We start from the raw sequence: 15583 nt of genomic DNA, 5'->3' as shown, positions 1-15583 counted from the left end.
TTTAGTATTTATGTCTGTCTGTTGCAGCAAGGCTGCTGGGAACCCACAAGTCTCGCTTCGGTATTCAGAGTGGAAGCTGAAGTGTTTTCCAATCTGTTAGCCCTGGGTCTCTGTGTGAACTTGTGAAATGTACACATGCACCCACACAGTTTAAAAATACTTGGTAGGTACAAGCTGTCTATCTTTGGAATACCATATCACCATAAAAAAATTTAAAGGAGAGTTTCTCTCACATTTCTGTTTCACTCTCCCCTGCCCGTATTTCTTTCTGTCTGAGTTAGCTGCATTCCTTTTTCCTTCAGATTAATGGTATCGTTTTATATTGTTCCACTGAGAGCCAACCCAAACCTTGGCTTGGCAAAGGTATCCTTTTCTTCCTAAGCATATGTTTAAGCACACACACAGAGCGAGAGAGAGAGAGCACAGTATGCAACAGTAAGTTATTTATTAAATTTATATCCCAGCAATCATCCCAAAGGACCCCAGGGCAGCAGTGAATCAATGAATGTCCTTATCACAATAACAAACAAGGTTTTAATTATGTGGCTCATTAGTATTAAATGCTGCTGTGTTACCTTTCGCTTCAAAGGGCAAAGAAACTGATCTGAGTCGCTGCAAGTGAGCCCAAGTCAGGGAGGTTCCTTGGAAAGAGATGGACTGCTAAGCAACTCTGAGCTTTGCATCTTTGGGGGTGGGGATTAAGAGTCTCCTAACAGCTCTCAGCATAGGATGCTGGGGGCACTGTGGGTTAAACCACAGAGCCTAGGACTTGCTGATAAGAAGGTCCCCGTGACGGGGTGAGCTCCCATTTCTCGGTCCCTGCTCCTGCCAACCTAGCAGTTCGAAAGCACGTCAAAGTGCAAGTAGATAAATAGGTACCGCTCCGGTGGGAAGGTAAATGGCGTTTCCATGCACTGCTCTGGTTCACCAGAAGCGGCTTAGTCATGCTGGTCACATGAACCATCAACGCTGTCTCCAAAAAATTTTACACATCACTTGGGAAGACAGGCGAACTAATACCTGTACAGGTACATTACAGTACAGTACAGGTGTACTGGAAGAAGAAAAGATCACCAGTGTCGAAGCAATAATTCTTCAACATAAATTTCGTTGGACTGGTCATGTTGTGTGGATGCCTGATTATCACCTTCCAAAGCAACTACTCTATTCTGAACTTAAAAAATGGAAAGCGTAATGCTGGTGGTAAACAAAAGAGGTTTAAAGACTGTCTCAAGGCAAATCTTTAAAAATGTAGTATAAACACCAACAATTGGGAAACACTGGCCTGCGAGTGCTCCAATTGGAGAACAGCCTTTACCAAAGGCTTTGAAGACACTCGAACTCAGGACACAAGGGAGAAATGTGCTAAGAGGAAGGCACACTTGGCAAATCCACACTGTGATCAACTCCTGCCCGGAAACCAATGTCCCCACTGTGGAAGGACGTGTGGATCCAGAATTGGCCTCCACAGTCACTTACGGACTCATTGTTAAAACTGTGTTTATGGAAGGCAATCTTACGCCCTCCCAGCAGATGTCAAGGCAATAAACAACTATTTTACCTTTAAAAGACAACTGAAGGCGGCCCTGTTTAGGGAGGTTTTTAATGTCTGATGCTGTATTCGGTTGGAAGCCACCCAGGTTGGCTGGGGAAACCCAGCCAGATGGGCGGGGTATAAATAATTATTATTATTATTATTATTATTATTATTATTATTATTATTCGGCTACAAATGATCGCCAAAGAAGAAAGACAGATGGTGCCTCTGAGCTGCTCCCATCACCCCAGGTTATAGGATGATGGGTTGATTCCCACCTCTTGTACCCAGTGCAGCACCCCTTAAGCACATGTCCAGCCCAGACTTATCCATATTTATTCAGAAGTGAGTCCCACTGAGTTCAACAGAGTTTCTTCCCCAGAAAGGGCATTCAGAATTGCCTGTTTAACCGTTCTGGTTTGTTGTTGTTTAGTCGTTTAGTCGTGTCCCACTCTTCGTGACCCCATGGACCAGAGCACGCCAGGCACTCCTGTCTTCCACTGCCTCCCACAGTTTGGTCAAACTCATGCTGGTAGCTTTGAGAACACTGTCCAACCATCTCGTCCTCTGTCGTCCCCTTCTCCTTGTGCCCTCCATCTTTCCCAACATCAGGGTCTTTTCCAGGGAGTCTTCTCTTCTCATGAGGTGGCCAAAGTATTGGAGCCTCAGCTTCAGGATCTGTCCTTCCAGTGAGCACTCAGGGCTGATTTCCTTCCAAATGGAGAGGTTGGATCTTCTTGCAGTCCATGGGACTCTCAAGAGTCTCCTCCAGCACCATAATTCAAAAGCATCAATTCTTTGGCGATCAGCCTTCTTTATGGTCCAGCTTTCACTTCCATACATCACTACTGGGAAAACCATGGCATTAACTATACGGACCTGTGTTGGCAAGGTGATTTGTGCCTAAATGTCCATTCACATGCTCTCTGTGCCTCTGCAGCAAGCAGCAAGCACAACCACATACTGATTTGAACACTCGGCCCCTAGGAAGAATTTTGGCGGTGTGCAAAAGCATTGCCATTGCTGACATTAATTGCTCATGTTACCATTTCAGAAGGAGAATTACGGAAGGACTCCTGATGGAAACTGAGCAGGTCCAAGGACAAGTGCTTATCACAATCTCAGGAATGGCAGCTACAGTCAAGGCCGGCCCACCCATGAGGCAAGGTCAGGCAACTGCCTCGGGCGGCAGGATCTACAGCGGCAGCAGATCTTTATTCCACCCCTGTACCTGATGTAGAGCTTCACTCACCCCTTCTTCCCTGGTGACGAGGGTGTGGGGATGCCATTTTGTGGTTTGCCTCAGGTGCCAGAATGTCTTCAGCTGATATGGAAGCATGGGAGAGATTGTGGAATACGGATATAAAATTTATAGCATGTTATGGATTAAGAGAAAACTACATGAAAATGATGTATCGATGGTATTGAACACCAAGTAAATTGGCAAAAATGTGTAAATTTAAATCAAAGGTTGGAAATGTAAAGAGAAAGGAGGTTCTTTTTATCATATGTGGTGGTCTTGTAGAAAGGTTAAAGCTTATTGGGAAATGATATATAATGAATTGAAAAAGATGTTTAAAATAACGTTTGTAAAAAAACCCAGAAGCATTTCTTCTGGGAATAATAGAGACAGAACTACTTAAATTGTACAGAAATTTATTTATGTATGCTACTGCAGCAGCAAGAATGCTACTTGCACCTAAGTGGAAAAAGCAGAAGTCCAAGTAAAGGAAGAATGGATACAAAAACTCATGGAATGTGCAGAAATGGCGAAACTTACCGGAAGAATAAGAAATCAAGCTAACAAACTTTTAATAAAGGAATGGAAATGGTTTATTGAGTATTTACAGATAAGTTGTAAACAGATAAAAATGTTAGCAGGATTAATATAATAACCTGCAGTTTTGTATGAGTATATATCTACAGTAGATAAAGAAATGAATTTGGATATGCAGAAGAGAAATTTGGATAAAGTTAAATTTGGATAATTTTGGATAAAGTTAAATGAATTTGGATATGCAGAAGATAGAAAAAATGAATTTAAGGAACTGCAGAAAGAGGGGGAAGGAAGTCAAATTTTGACATGTTAAATGGATTGTAAAACTAACGAAATGTATAAATTTGAAAATATTAAAAACAAAAAAACAAAAACAGAATGCCAGGGGGGTGGAGTTGGCTACAGTGCATGCTAAATTCCAGCCGCCAGCGCCATATGTGGAAGAGCTTATGTGTCTGGCTGGTGGCGCACACTGCTTTTGGGGACGCAGCCAGGAGCTCCTAAAGCTCAGAGGGACCTGCTAAAAGTCAACCTGCCTCACGTGATCCCTTCAACACCAGCAATTCACTGACATAGGTGCCTTCAGTGTCAGGTGTGGTTATGGGAACCGGCCTCCCAAGCCAAGGATGGGGGCAGGGGGAATCTGTGGTCCTGCAAGGGACTCCTGACTCTCATCAGCTCCAGACAGCACACCCAATGGCACAGGATGATGGGAGTTATAGTCCAACAACATCTATGGTGTCACAGGTTCCTGACCATTAGGTCCAGTCATGACCGACTCTGGGGTTGCGGCGCTCATCTCGCTTTATTGGCTGAGGGAGCCGGCGTACAACTTCCGGGTCATGTGGCAGCATGACTAAGCTGCTTCTGGCGAACCAGAGCAGCGCACGGAAATGCCGTTTACCTTCCCGCCAGAGGGGTACCTATTTATCTACTTGCACTTTGACGTGCTTTCGAACTGCTAGGTTGGCAGGAGCAGGGACCGAGCAATGGGAGCTCACCCCGTCGCAGGATTTGAACTGCCGACCTACTGATCAGCAAGTCCTAGTCCTAGGTGCTGTGGTTTAACCCACAGCGCCACCTGTGTCCCTTTCATGGGTTCCTTAGTTCTCCTTTAAGTTCCACCAGTTTTGACTGGGTGTTAATTGCAGGTCAACGCTCTGAGGGTTGTGGAAGGAATGGGAGCTAAGTAAAGCCACTTTACTGAGACCTAGGCATAAGAATGCACGCATTTCCATATTACACTGAGGTTTTCATCCTAGTTCAGTCGAGAGAGGAGACTCTTAATCTCAGGGTTGCGGGTTTGAGCCTCACACGGGGCGCTGCAAAGGAGGGTGGACTCACTAGATCCTCGTGGTCCCTTCCAATTCTATGGTTCCGTTCTGCCTGATGAAGAGCTCTGTGCAACAGGAAAGCCTGCGCAGTGTTACCCTTTAATGGACCAACAGACTATTGGTGTGTTGCAGTTTTCTTCCTTTACCATGCAGACTCTGTCTCAATCTCTTTATAAGGCTGAGTCTTTACATACTTGGCCTTATCCCAGAGGTAAATTTATTTATCGAGCTGCTGCTGGCAAGTTTTAAGTAAAAACCCTTCCACGGTGTTATAGCAAATAACGTGTCTCCTGCCAGCCTCTTAAGTGTTATTTGTGTGTCTCACTCCGTGTGGGCGGGTGTTTGGAGCTCAAGGCTTCGCATTTTTGCATTCCAGCGCGATCACCTCGCCCCTTCTCTCCCTCCTGCAGCCCCGTTTCCCGGGCGTAAAAATAATGTGCTCTTAAAAATAATCCTATCTACATAATAACGTGTCATACACAGATCCAAGCCACGATAACCAGGGTAGCCCTGCAAGAATCGCCCAACAGCAGCCGCCAATATAAAGCTACCTACGTAGCGCAGGATGCTATCGTGTGTGTGTGTGCAAAGCGAGAGGCGCATTTGCCCTGGACTTGTTGCTTCTGCCAAGGGCGAGGCGCGGATTGCAGCCGGGAGCGCAGGAGTTGGGGGGGGGCACTCCAGTTTCTGCCGCCGCCGCCGCTTTGATCTTGCAAGGGAATCCAGAAGATCTCTGCTGCCTCGGCTCTTCCTCTCTCCACCCTCCCTCTTCCTCTCCTTCTCCTTTTTCGCTGGATCGCGGCCGAGTTGCGAGCGTGGCCTGCTCGGCGTTCCCGGGGCTCTGCCTCCTTCTCCCCCTTCCCCTCTCGGCGCGTCGGGCTTAAATGAGAAACATCGAAGGGGCGGGCCCTGCGAGAGCGTGTAATCGGAGAGCTCTGCCTTTCTGTCTGACATGCACATGCCGCTCTGCCTGAAAAGGCGGCGAGCGAGCCGAGAGGCAGGCAAAGCGAGGCGACAGGGCGCCGGCAACGCTCAGCTCCGGAGGGGGAAAGCCGCGCAAAGCCCAGGAGGAGGAAGGAGCAGCAGCAGGAGAAGCAAGGCGGCGGCGGCTTGGAGCAAAACTCGAGCGCCAGCCCGGGGATTTCTGCATCTGGAAGGCGGCGGCGGTGGCTGCAACAGCAGCAGCAGCAAGCAGCACTTTCTCCTTCCTTCCCGGCGCTGCATCCGGAAAACGCCTCTAGCGTGAAACTGACCACCACCACCAGCAGCCCTTGAGCGCAAAGGGGCAGCAGGCGGGCGAGGAGGGACAAGGGACATCGCCGGACTCCGGGGCTTGGGTAGGAGGAGGAGCAACAGCAGCATTCGCCAGACCCGTTGCCATCTCGCTCCGGATTGTGTGCGTGTGGACGTCCATCTGAGGCTGAGCCCGGCTGCTGGCGATGCCCAGGCGGCACCTTTCTGTCGGCGGCTCGGCTCGGAGCGTTGGCAGCGCCGCGGCGCTAAAGGGAACGCCACTTTGAAGAACTGGCGCGCTCTCCCTCTCCTGCGTAAAGGCGTGCGCGCGTGCGTCTCCGCCTTGATCCCCGGCGCCGTGTGCCATTCGGGCGGGTGCGCGCGGCTTCCCGAGCAGCTGCCTGCGCCCTCCTTCCTCTGGCGAATGTGAGGAGTTTCCCTCCGGCGTCCTGATCCTTTTTGGAAGTGGGTTTTGCGCGCGCGCGTCGTGAGTGTGTGTTTAAATCAGCGAGCGGCGCGCAGGGAGCACCGAAGGGGACTCGAAGTCTTGGCGAAGGGGAGTCTCCGGCTCGGTGTCCCTTCGGAGAGGAAGAGGACGAGAAGGGAGTTGCGAAGGAAACACCTCGCTCCCCCTCGCATCGCCGAGCCCACGCCGCTTGGGAGGAATCGCCCTTGTGCCGCCGAACATTTGCTCCCCAAAATGGATACGTTTCCTCTCCTCTGGGCACTTCTGCTTCTGCACCTGGTCGGATCCGGAGTCACGGGGCAAGCAGGTAAGGCAAACCAGAGTATTCCCAACGTTCATGTCAACGATTTCGTATTTGAGGGGTGTGGGTTGAAGGGGAGGGGGAGCGAGCGAGCGAGCCCCCTTTGCGCCGCCAAATTTCTCCAGTGGATCTGCTGACATCCACGAACCCAGAACTCTTCTCCTTCCCCCAAATCCAACTTTCACCTCCAGTAGAGTTGGCTGTAGCGTGGATGCTACGCCTTGCAATAGGCAGGAGGCAGGCTGTTTAGGATTTCCCTTTTATAATGCTGTTGTCACATATGGAATAAATCAAAGGTCTGAAAATACTACAAAGTCTCCTCGACTTGCAATTTTTTTCCGGGGGCGGAGGCAAGACTCTTTTTCTCCCAGCCTCCCACCCCCGTCACTCCGCTTATGCGGAGCGTAATTCCCCGGAGAGCTGCCCAGAAGAGCTCTCTATCTTTGAGCAGAAAGACATAATAAATCATTTATACGTTTGGGATGCATTTCACAGATTCCCCACGTTTTCATCTCTTGCAAATGAAAAGGGGGAACCAGCGGGCTTCCAGAAGTCGAAAAGCTGGTGGCGTTTTCTGAATACCGTTGAGGAGGGGAGAGAGTAAGAACATCACACTTTTTTCGCCTGGTATCTGACAGCTGCAGTAACTGGGGAAAGTGCTGGTGTCTCCCAGCCCTACAACACCCCGTCGTGTGGCTTTGCTTAAAGGGGGAGAGAGAGAGGCAGAAAAGAGCCCGCTAAAGAGAAATCATTATCAGCAAAGCACAGACAAACAGGCAGCAGGGCAACCTTGCAAAGTAGGATGTAAACTTTTCTTGGTGGAGCTGACCAACCCCCCCCCCCAAAAAAAAAGACCAACAGGCGGGGGTGGAAGGAGAAATAAGTAAGACAAGGCCATGCAGAGATAAGGAGAGACTGTTTTCCCCAACCCAAACCGCAATGAATTATTATTACCAAAAGTAAAATGGTCTTGTTTCTTGAAAAACAAAAACAAAAAACCTCCTCCTCCAGTCTTGTTACTGAAAAGGGAGTCTGGAGCTAATCCCCGCTTACTGGCGAAGAGGGCGCACTAAACCCGTCCGCCTTAATTACTCCATCGGAGAGCTGACACTCATTTCCTCCGAATTAGCCACCGAGCAGGCAGTGAAAACTCAGATAAGGCAGATTAGAAGCAAAACAACAGGATTTGGGAGAGGGAGGGAAGACGAGCGAGGCAGTACCAGCCTTGGAGAGGCGCTCAGAAGGCAAGGGAATGATGCTCGTAGCCCGCGCTATCCCTGCAGCTTGGGGCGAGTGGTCGGCATCCCCGCCGCGCGGTTCTTCCAGGCTTGTCTTCTTAGAAGCCAGCCCCGCTCTGTTCACTGGGGCTTCCTTGCGAGTAAGCGTGCTAAGGATCTCAGCGGCGCTTGCCTGCGCACGGTTACGCGCAAGCAAGCCTCTCCGAGCTCTGTGGGGCTGGCTGACCCCCAGGTAAACGGCGCCCACCACGGTGCCAAGCGTAACCTCAGCCGGTCATCCTCGCGCGAATCCTGGCGAGGGGTACGCGTGTTTAATTTTGCTTTAAAAAACAAACAGACGAGGAAACCATTTTGCTGGTGAGGAAACTAGGGTGTAGTTTGAGCCGGGGATCTCCAGGCCCCGGAAATCAAGTCGGAGGGAGCGGCCCTGAGCATAAGCAGAGTGCCTTTCTCGCAGAGCACCTCGGCCAACGCAACTAGAGGCGGAGAGCGCGCGGCCTCCGCGTCAAGAGGCTGGGCTCCTTAAGTGGGTTTGAGCCCCAGCCCCTCTCTGAGACAAGGAAGGCATGGCGGAAAACCAGAGAGAAAACACCCCCTAGGCGAGATCTGAACCCATGCCGCAAATCGCAGGCGGCGGCGGTTCCAAAGTGTTAAACTGGACAGCTTTGGCACCCCGTGGGTGTTTGTCTGGCCACAGAAAGCCCTGCCAGCATTCAAGGGCGGCGGCGACAGCCGATTGCAGCAAGGCAAGCGAAGCGTTTTATTGGTGGGTGGGCGGACGCCCTTTTCTAAATGCAGGCTGTATATTATACCCCCCACACTTATTTTTCTCTTTGTATTTCTGGACGTTCTCCCCCCCACCCCTCCTCACTCGTTTCACGCCTAGCTGCAAAGCCTCCGGCCGGTCCCTTGGCCAGGGCCGCGTGCGTAAAACGCCCGGCGCCGAGCGAGCGCGCTCTTCCCGGGTCTCTCCCGGCGGCGGCGGCGGCGGCAGCGGCGCTTGGTGCGGCGGGCGCAGAGCGTGCTGCACGCCGCCGGCAGCAGCAGATTCTCCCTTTTGGCAAGGCTTGAACCTTGCGGCAGTGCCCGCCTCTCCTCGGCTGGGCGGCGTGTAAACAAATGCATCAAGTCCCGTCAGGAGAAGCTGGCTTTGCCAGGCTGCTCTTGCTTCCTTCCAGCCTCTCTCTCCCCCCCGTCCTCCGCCCTCTCCACGCCAGCCGCTCTACCATCACTCCGCCCCTCGCTTAAAAACAACCCCGCAGCTTTCCTTTGCAAAAACAACGCCTTTAGGAGAAGTTACCAGCTCACTCGCTGAAGGCAGGGGTGGGCACCTGCGCCTGCCCTCGCAGGGCGAGAGGTTTGCCGGCTTGATCTTTACCCCTGCTAGGGCGAGAGAGAATGGATGGATGGCAATGCCCGCCTGGCCTGCCATGTTTTTTCTCCCTTGTGTGTGGCTAGCTGCAAACTCCGCTCTCCTCGCTGTAAAGACCAGCTACTACATTATATAGAGAAGGGAGCCTTGCCTTCATACAGATGAATTAAATGATCTATGAAACAAGCGGGATGAGAATGGACTGGCCAAAGAGACCCAGTTGTGGTCCAGGGTGAGGGATGGCCACATCATTTTGGTTCCCAAAAAAGGAAAGCATAAAATTGCTTGAAACATGCCCAGGCCTCCACACCCAGCCAAAACAACATCTAGAGGGTAGAGTGTGAAGCATAAGTGTTGGCAGAAGGGTTCAGGGGAGGGAGACTCAGTCCGGATTCTTGTTTCTGCCTTCGGTTATCCCTTAAGGGTGCTCTTAACTTGCTTCGGTGGCTCATTTGCTCAGAGAGTAAACCAGGGCACCAGAGGAATGGAAGGGAGGAAAATAGGCCGGGAGCAGAAAGGGGCTTTGCTCTCCCATTTGGACTGGGGATATGGGGTAAAAGTGATGTGGGGTAATGAAACGGGCTTCCTTGCTCTCCGGAGCTGTTAGCCCTAGCAATCACCTCAGTTTAGCATGCCTGCCTGAAGTCACCTCTGAAAAGCTGATGTGCACACATTCCCAAGAGCTGCTCCAGAGTGGATTTTTGACTCCTGGGGATAAGCAAGGTGGTTGCTGGGAGCTGTATTTTCCCTTGCAAAACCCCCTCTCCTCTAAGTAGATTATGAGCCATCTCATCGCCACTGTGCTGTGGAATCCCTCCAGGGGACCCGCTCCTCTCCCCCACCCCCACCCCGCCAGATGATTTAAGTGAAAACGGCAGGGGAAGCAGAAACATGTGATTGAAGTAATGGAAGGGGGGGGGGCGAAGAAAAGGGGAAGCGGTAGTAAAATACAAGCTTGTCCCTGGATTCCTGGCACTCGTGCTGTGCTGCGGAGACGGCTGCTGTCTTGGAGACTGCAGTGGAACCTGTGTTTGGCATCCACCAAGGCTGGGTTGGAGGGCTTGAGGAACCTAGCAAGCCGCTTTCCCTGAGGCCCAGCACACACAGGCAGGCTGAAGTAAGGGGTTGGGGTGGGCTGGGGGTGTCAGGTGAAGATTTGCAGGCAGTAGTAGTAGTACCCTTGCCTCCCTGCCCAGCTGTTGAGCCCTGGAGAGTACCCATTTAGGCAGAACGCAACAGCTGCCCAGCATGGAAGAGCCTCATCGGAGCTGCCTGCCCCCTTCCGGCTTGGCTCTCTGGGGCAGGCCCCAGAGCTCTTTGTGGGCAGGATCTGTAAGCATGTGCCGGGCAAGCAGGGCTGGCGAGAACTGGAAAGTGTGGCAGGGGGTATCTTGGCGGGTTAATCTGCCACGGCACAAACTTGCTTCCGGCAAGTCAGGTATTGCTTGTCGGTTCCGTGTTGTGCCCTGTGAACCTCAGCAGAAGATGGAGGCGTATATTTTGTTGGATTCACAGAATCGTAGAATTGCTAGAGACCCCGAGGGTCATCTAGTCCAACCCCCTGCAATGCCGGAATCTCGACACGCCGTCCCCCCACCCGATTCGAAACCTTACTGGACCTTCTTAGCTTTGCAAATGAAAATGTAATTGCATACCAAAAAAATGTGATTTTTCTGGGTTTTGAGCATGTGGATGGCTTGCTAGGGCTGCCTGCAGCAGATGTACCTGCTTGTAGCTCACTGCGGGTTGCAGAGATGTGCGGGGGTGGGGTGGGGTGGGGGGAGAAGGTGAGGTTGCTGAATGGACCAGAAGGCTGCCTTCCTGGCTCAGGATTGGCCGAAGCAGCCTTTGGAGTCCCTCCCAGCGCTTATGATTCTGTGAATAAGAAGCATCTCCGTTTGGGCTCTGCAGCTGTGGTGTTCAGAGATCCCTCTCTGGCGCACGTGGAGAGATTTGCTGGCAGAACTGCAGGTGTCAGGATTCCGTCCCCCGCCGCAGTGCAATGATGTAACTTTTTCTCCCAGGCCGCTGTGGGGGGATTTTCTGTATGCTTAAGTTCCAGCTAATGCTTGATGCAAACCAAATGGCATTGCAAACAAGAGTTAGGGAGAGGTGTAAGAACAGGTGGCTTGGGTTCTTTGCGGCGGCTGCTGCAGAAGGCAGCAGCTAACTTTGCTTCCCACGTTGTCCGTGGGCTGAAATGTATCTGCGCGTAAAGACTGGCGTGTGGTTCCAGGGGTTTTCTTGTGCTTAGTCCAGTCCTTGTGACCGACTCTCTTTTCCTTTCCTTTCAGGCAGGGAGGGCTGCTGTCCCTGTTTGTAGCGAAGAACAATCTCTTTTTACCACTTGGCATTGATTTGCTTAGGCCGCTGAAGCGGAAACAAAACCCAGGCAATCCATAAAAATTCTATTAAGACAAAGATTACCCACCCAAACAAAATACAAGAACACGGGTAAGACAAATCAGCTCAGAGTCCCTAAGTGGTATCTTTTAATGGGCTTCCCATACAGGATTGAGGCTTATTATGGCTGTGGGAGTTGTAAATGGTTGGAACAGCAAAGGTGGACAAGTTGGAATGCAAAAAAGAAGACTAGCGATTGTTCAGCCGCAGTAGCTGAGCTGAGAGTTCTAACATCATATAAGAAGGATTTATTAATTTTAATAAGGCGGGGGTGTCCTGTGCGAATGTGCCCGGGCAGCATCTGTGTTTGCTGTCCGAAGTTATTGCTGGCTTGTTTGCAGCCTACGAAATGCTGCTGCTGCTTTTAGAGAAACTTTCCTTGCACCAGTTTTGAATGAGCTGCCTAGTCCTCAAGGTTTCAGAGATAAATTAGACGCTGCTGGCAAACAGATGTGAAAGCTTTCAGATTCCAGTATGCAAGTAAAAAGAAAAGAAGCCTGCTGCCTTTAGGTTTCCGAATTTTCGGCTTTGTAAATTAGAAGACATATTAAGACTTTTCAAGGACTGCTGCAAGATTTCTCCCCCGCCCCCCAGTGGAGCTTCAGATCAAGAATCTGTGCAACATGTCCACCAACTGTAGTTTAGCATCTGCCGTGTTTGTGAAAATGATATGCAGATTGCATTAATTAGATGTAACGATGGTGTGCGGCTCTCCGGCTCACGATATGTTTTCACCACGGCCTTCGGTTCTGCTCAGCAAATTCCCAGCCCTGGCTTTCAGTGTAAATGTAAGGGGTGCTTAGGAAGCCAAGGAAGGGGGGGCTGATGTATCGCAAAGGAAACTCCCTCATTCTTGGAGCTGAACCGTTCTCGATCTCTCGCCACCCTCAGGAACAATTTCAGTTGCAAATGAACCTCTGCCTGTTGTTGCTTTTCCCACGTGAGGAGGAAATTGTGGCTAATGCTTCATTTCAGCTGATTGATTTCTCCTTAATACCGGCATAAAGTTAATAGAGGGGAGCAGAGCTGTGATTAAGCTATATCGCCCCAGCCGCTTGACTTAGTTTGATTGAATCTCTGTTCTTTACAAATATAATCAAAGAGGCCCGAAACTTGCTTTGGATGAGCAAAGCTGTTAATGATGAGGAGGAGGAGGAGGAGGAGGAAGGGAGCAGCTTGTTTGCCAACCTGGTGTAATACGGTAGACATCAGTGGAACTACTCCTGTGTAAAAGTTACTCGGCCAGGCGCACCCCCAAGGGTGCTCATTCAAGATAATTGAATGTGGTTGAGGATTATATCCTTTAAGGCAGTGCATTCACTCTTTCGGACTTGCATGGGGCTAGTTTTAGGTGGGATTCCCAGCTAATGCCCGTAAATCTAAGACGGTTCTTTATTTGTGAATACAGAATTGGCAGGGTAGCGATGGCAACTCCTGTGTGGCTTGGCTATAACTGTAAGTAAAAGGGGAGTCAGTAAAGAGTTGATTTGCCGGGGGGGGGGGGTAACGCTTCAAAGTCGACCTCCCTGCTTAAGCAAATGTGAAAACTCATAACCCAGGAGAATAGCACGCTTATTTATTTGATTAATTTAATTTAAATATAAATCCACACACTTATAAAGCGTTGCGCACGTACACACACAATATGTATATATGTCTATGTCTATGTCTATAGGCACCTTTCACCCTACAAGCTAGGCATTGGAGGTCCTTTGTTGCTAGTGGAGATTTGTCTTTGCAGCAATTTGCGTTTAGTGTTTATTGAAAGCTGTCTGATTGATAGCCCTGGAAGGTGAAGACCAGCCTCCCCGCCTGCTGCTCCTTCCCTTCCCTGCTTCTTTCCGCTCTCTTCAGAAGGAAGTCGGTGGCTTTCTTTTATTGCCCCGGTCCTGACCCAGGCAGACCACATCTGAAGGCGGTGGTGGTGGGAGTTTTGTCTCCAGGGCTGTTTATCCCTTGCCCTTCTGGCTCGCACTTCCAATGTAGCTCTCGTAGCAAAGAGGCCACCTGCTGGTTTAGGCATCGGGTGCAGACTCGGAGGAAGATTGCAGAATCTCGGAGGGAGATTGCCTGTGTGGTGCTGGTCTTCAAACTCCAGAACTTGAGCCCGGGCTACTCAATTTACTGAAGATAAAGAAACGTCTTGTAACTCGGTAGCTCCCTGCCTTTAGAGAAGCATATGACCTACATTAAATCCACAGGGGAAGCAAGGAGCAGGGGGTGTGGCAGCCTGGTCCTGTCCCTGTTGCGTCTCAGATTACTACAATTTGAAGAGATGGAAAGCTACCATTTGGCCAACCCCCTTGTTACAAGGCAAGCCCACGTGGCCACCTGCGGCTCTGAATCTCAATCCTGCAGCGTGCTCCGGTCAAGAGAGGAGAAAGTTTGCTGGAGAAAAGTGACTAAAGGGCAGGGAAATGTCTGCATGACATAGCTGTGTGCTGCAATGGGAAAGCAAAAACAAGGCCCTGTTCTGCAGCCCTAAAGGTAAAGGGACCCCTGTCCATTAGGTCCAGTCGTGGCCGACTCTGGGGTTGCGGCGCTCATCTCGCTTTATTGGCCAAGGGAGCCGGCGTACAGCTTCCGGGTCATGTGGCCAGCATGACTAAGCCACTTCTGGCGAACCAGAGCAGTGCACAGAAACGCCGTTTACTTTCCCGCTGGAGCGGTACCTATTTATCTACTTGCACTTTGACGTGCTTTCGAACTGCTAGGTGGGCAGGAGCTGCAGGCCTAGTCACGCATTCATTTGTGGGGAGCGAGGCTGTGGTTGTAATCTCACCACTGCTGTTGGGTCATAATATTCCTGCAACAGCAGCATGCGAGGTGCAGTTTCTGGCAGAGAAATTCACACTCGCAAGCACTCTGGTGTAGGACTGTTCCAATTGCACCGCGCTGCTAGGCATGAGAAGGTGTAGCAGCCATGTTTGTTGAAGGAAGAGGACCAAGAGATGAAGGCCAGGACAATAATGTGGCCCAACTTGACCGTCAGCACAGATATCTCTGGGAGATGTAACTTGGGGAAGTTCCTTCCCTACTCTAGTTATTCCTCCAGAACGACCAAAAATGCTTAAAACATACTTTTTTTTTATTCCACTGGTTAAATTTGTAAACCACCCTTCGCAGCATCAGAGTGATGCTCTTCCATCAATATCAAAACACACACAACCGATACAGTGGTACCTAGGGTTAAGTACTTAATTCGTTCGGGAGGTCCATTCTTAACCTGAAACTGTTCTTAACCTGAAGCACCACTTTAGCTAATGGGGCCTCCCGTTGCCGCCGCTCCACCGGAGCACGATTTCTGTTCTCATCCTGAAGCAAAGTTCTTAACCCAAGGTAATATTTCTGGGTTAGCGGAGTCTGTCACCTGAAGCGTATGTAACCTGAAGCGTATGTAACCTGAGGTGCCACTGTATATCAAATGCACAACAGCAATTAAAATAATCAGTTAGCAAAACTACCAATAGGACCAACAGCGTGAGAGCGCTTAACACCAGTGGGTGGTCTTACTGATTTGCTACAGATGACTGGGAGTATGAGATTGATGGGTTTCCGCCAGCAAATGAAAACAAAGCTTCCATCATCCATTCTGCCATTTTGGACTTTAGATACAGTGACAATTCCATAGTTGTGGGGCCACAACAAAGAAGGCTCTTGAACACGTCGCTATGTAGCAGCCCGAGACCACTGACAGGACAACAATAAGAGTTGTTCCTACTGACCACGTGACCCAGAATGGATGGTAGGGGAGAAAGTGCTTCAACGAATACCTGGAACCCCAGGCCATGCGGGAATTTAAATACCAACACTTAATTTGGGCCTGGTAGTATATTGCCCAGGGACACGGGTGGCGCTGTGGGTTAAACCACAGAGCCTAGGACTTGCCAATCAGAAGATTGGCGGTTTGAATCCCTGCGAC

At 50.4% G+C, this 15583-nt stretch overlaps 1 protein-coding gene across 3 annotated transcripts in view; it reads left to right on the top strand.

Moving 5' to 3' along the window:
• The first annotated feature begins 5351 nt into the window (after nucleotides 1-5351).
• Nucleotides 5352-15583, top strand: part of NRP2 (neuropilin 2) — a 238472-nt gene continuing 228240 nt past the window's right edge. For 2 of the 3 annotated variants that reach the window (XR_014518665.1, XM_083472896.1), the window contains exon 1: nucleotides 5567-6654. Coding sequence is in view for 2 of the 3 variants with exons in the window: in XM_083472896.1 (XP_083329022.1) it covers nucleotides 6582-6654 (73 nt within the window). In the remaining variant the exon portion in view is untranslated. Of the gene's footprint in view, nucleotides 6655-15583 lie in introns of all 3 variants that reach the window. The other variant, XM_083472897.1, reaches the window with a different exon arrangement.

This window comes from Podarcis liolepis (assembly GCF_965112155.1).
Source record: "Podarcis liolepis genome assembly, chromosome: 1".
Taxonomy (NCBI): Eukaryota; Metazoa; Chordata; class Lepidosauria; order Squamata; family Lacertidae; genus Podarcis; species Podarcis liolepis.
This window is presented reverse-complemented; position numbering and strand designations above follow the sequence as displayed.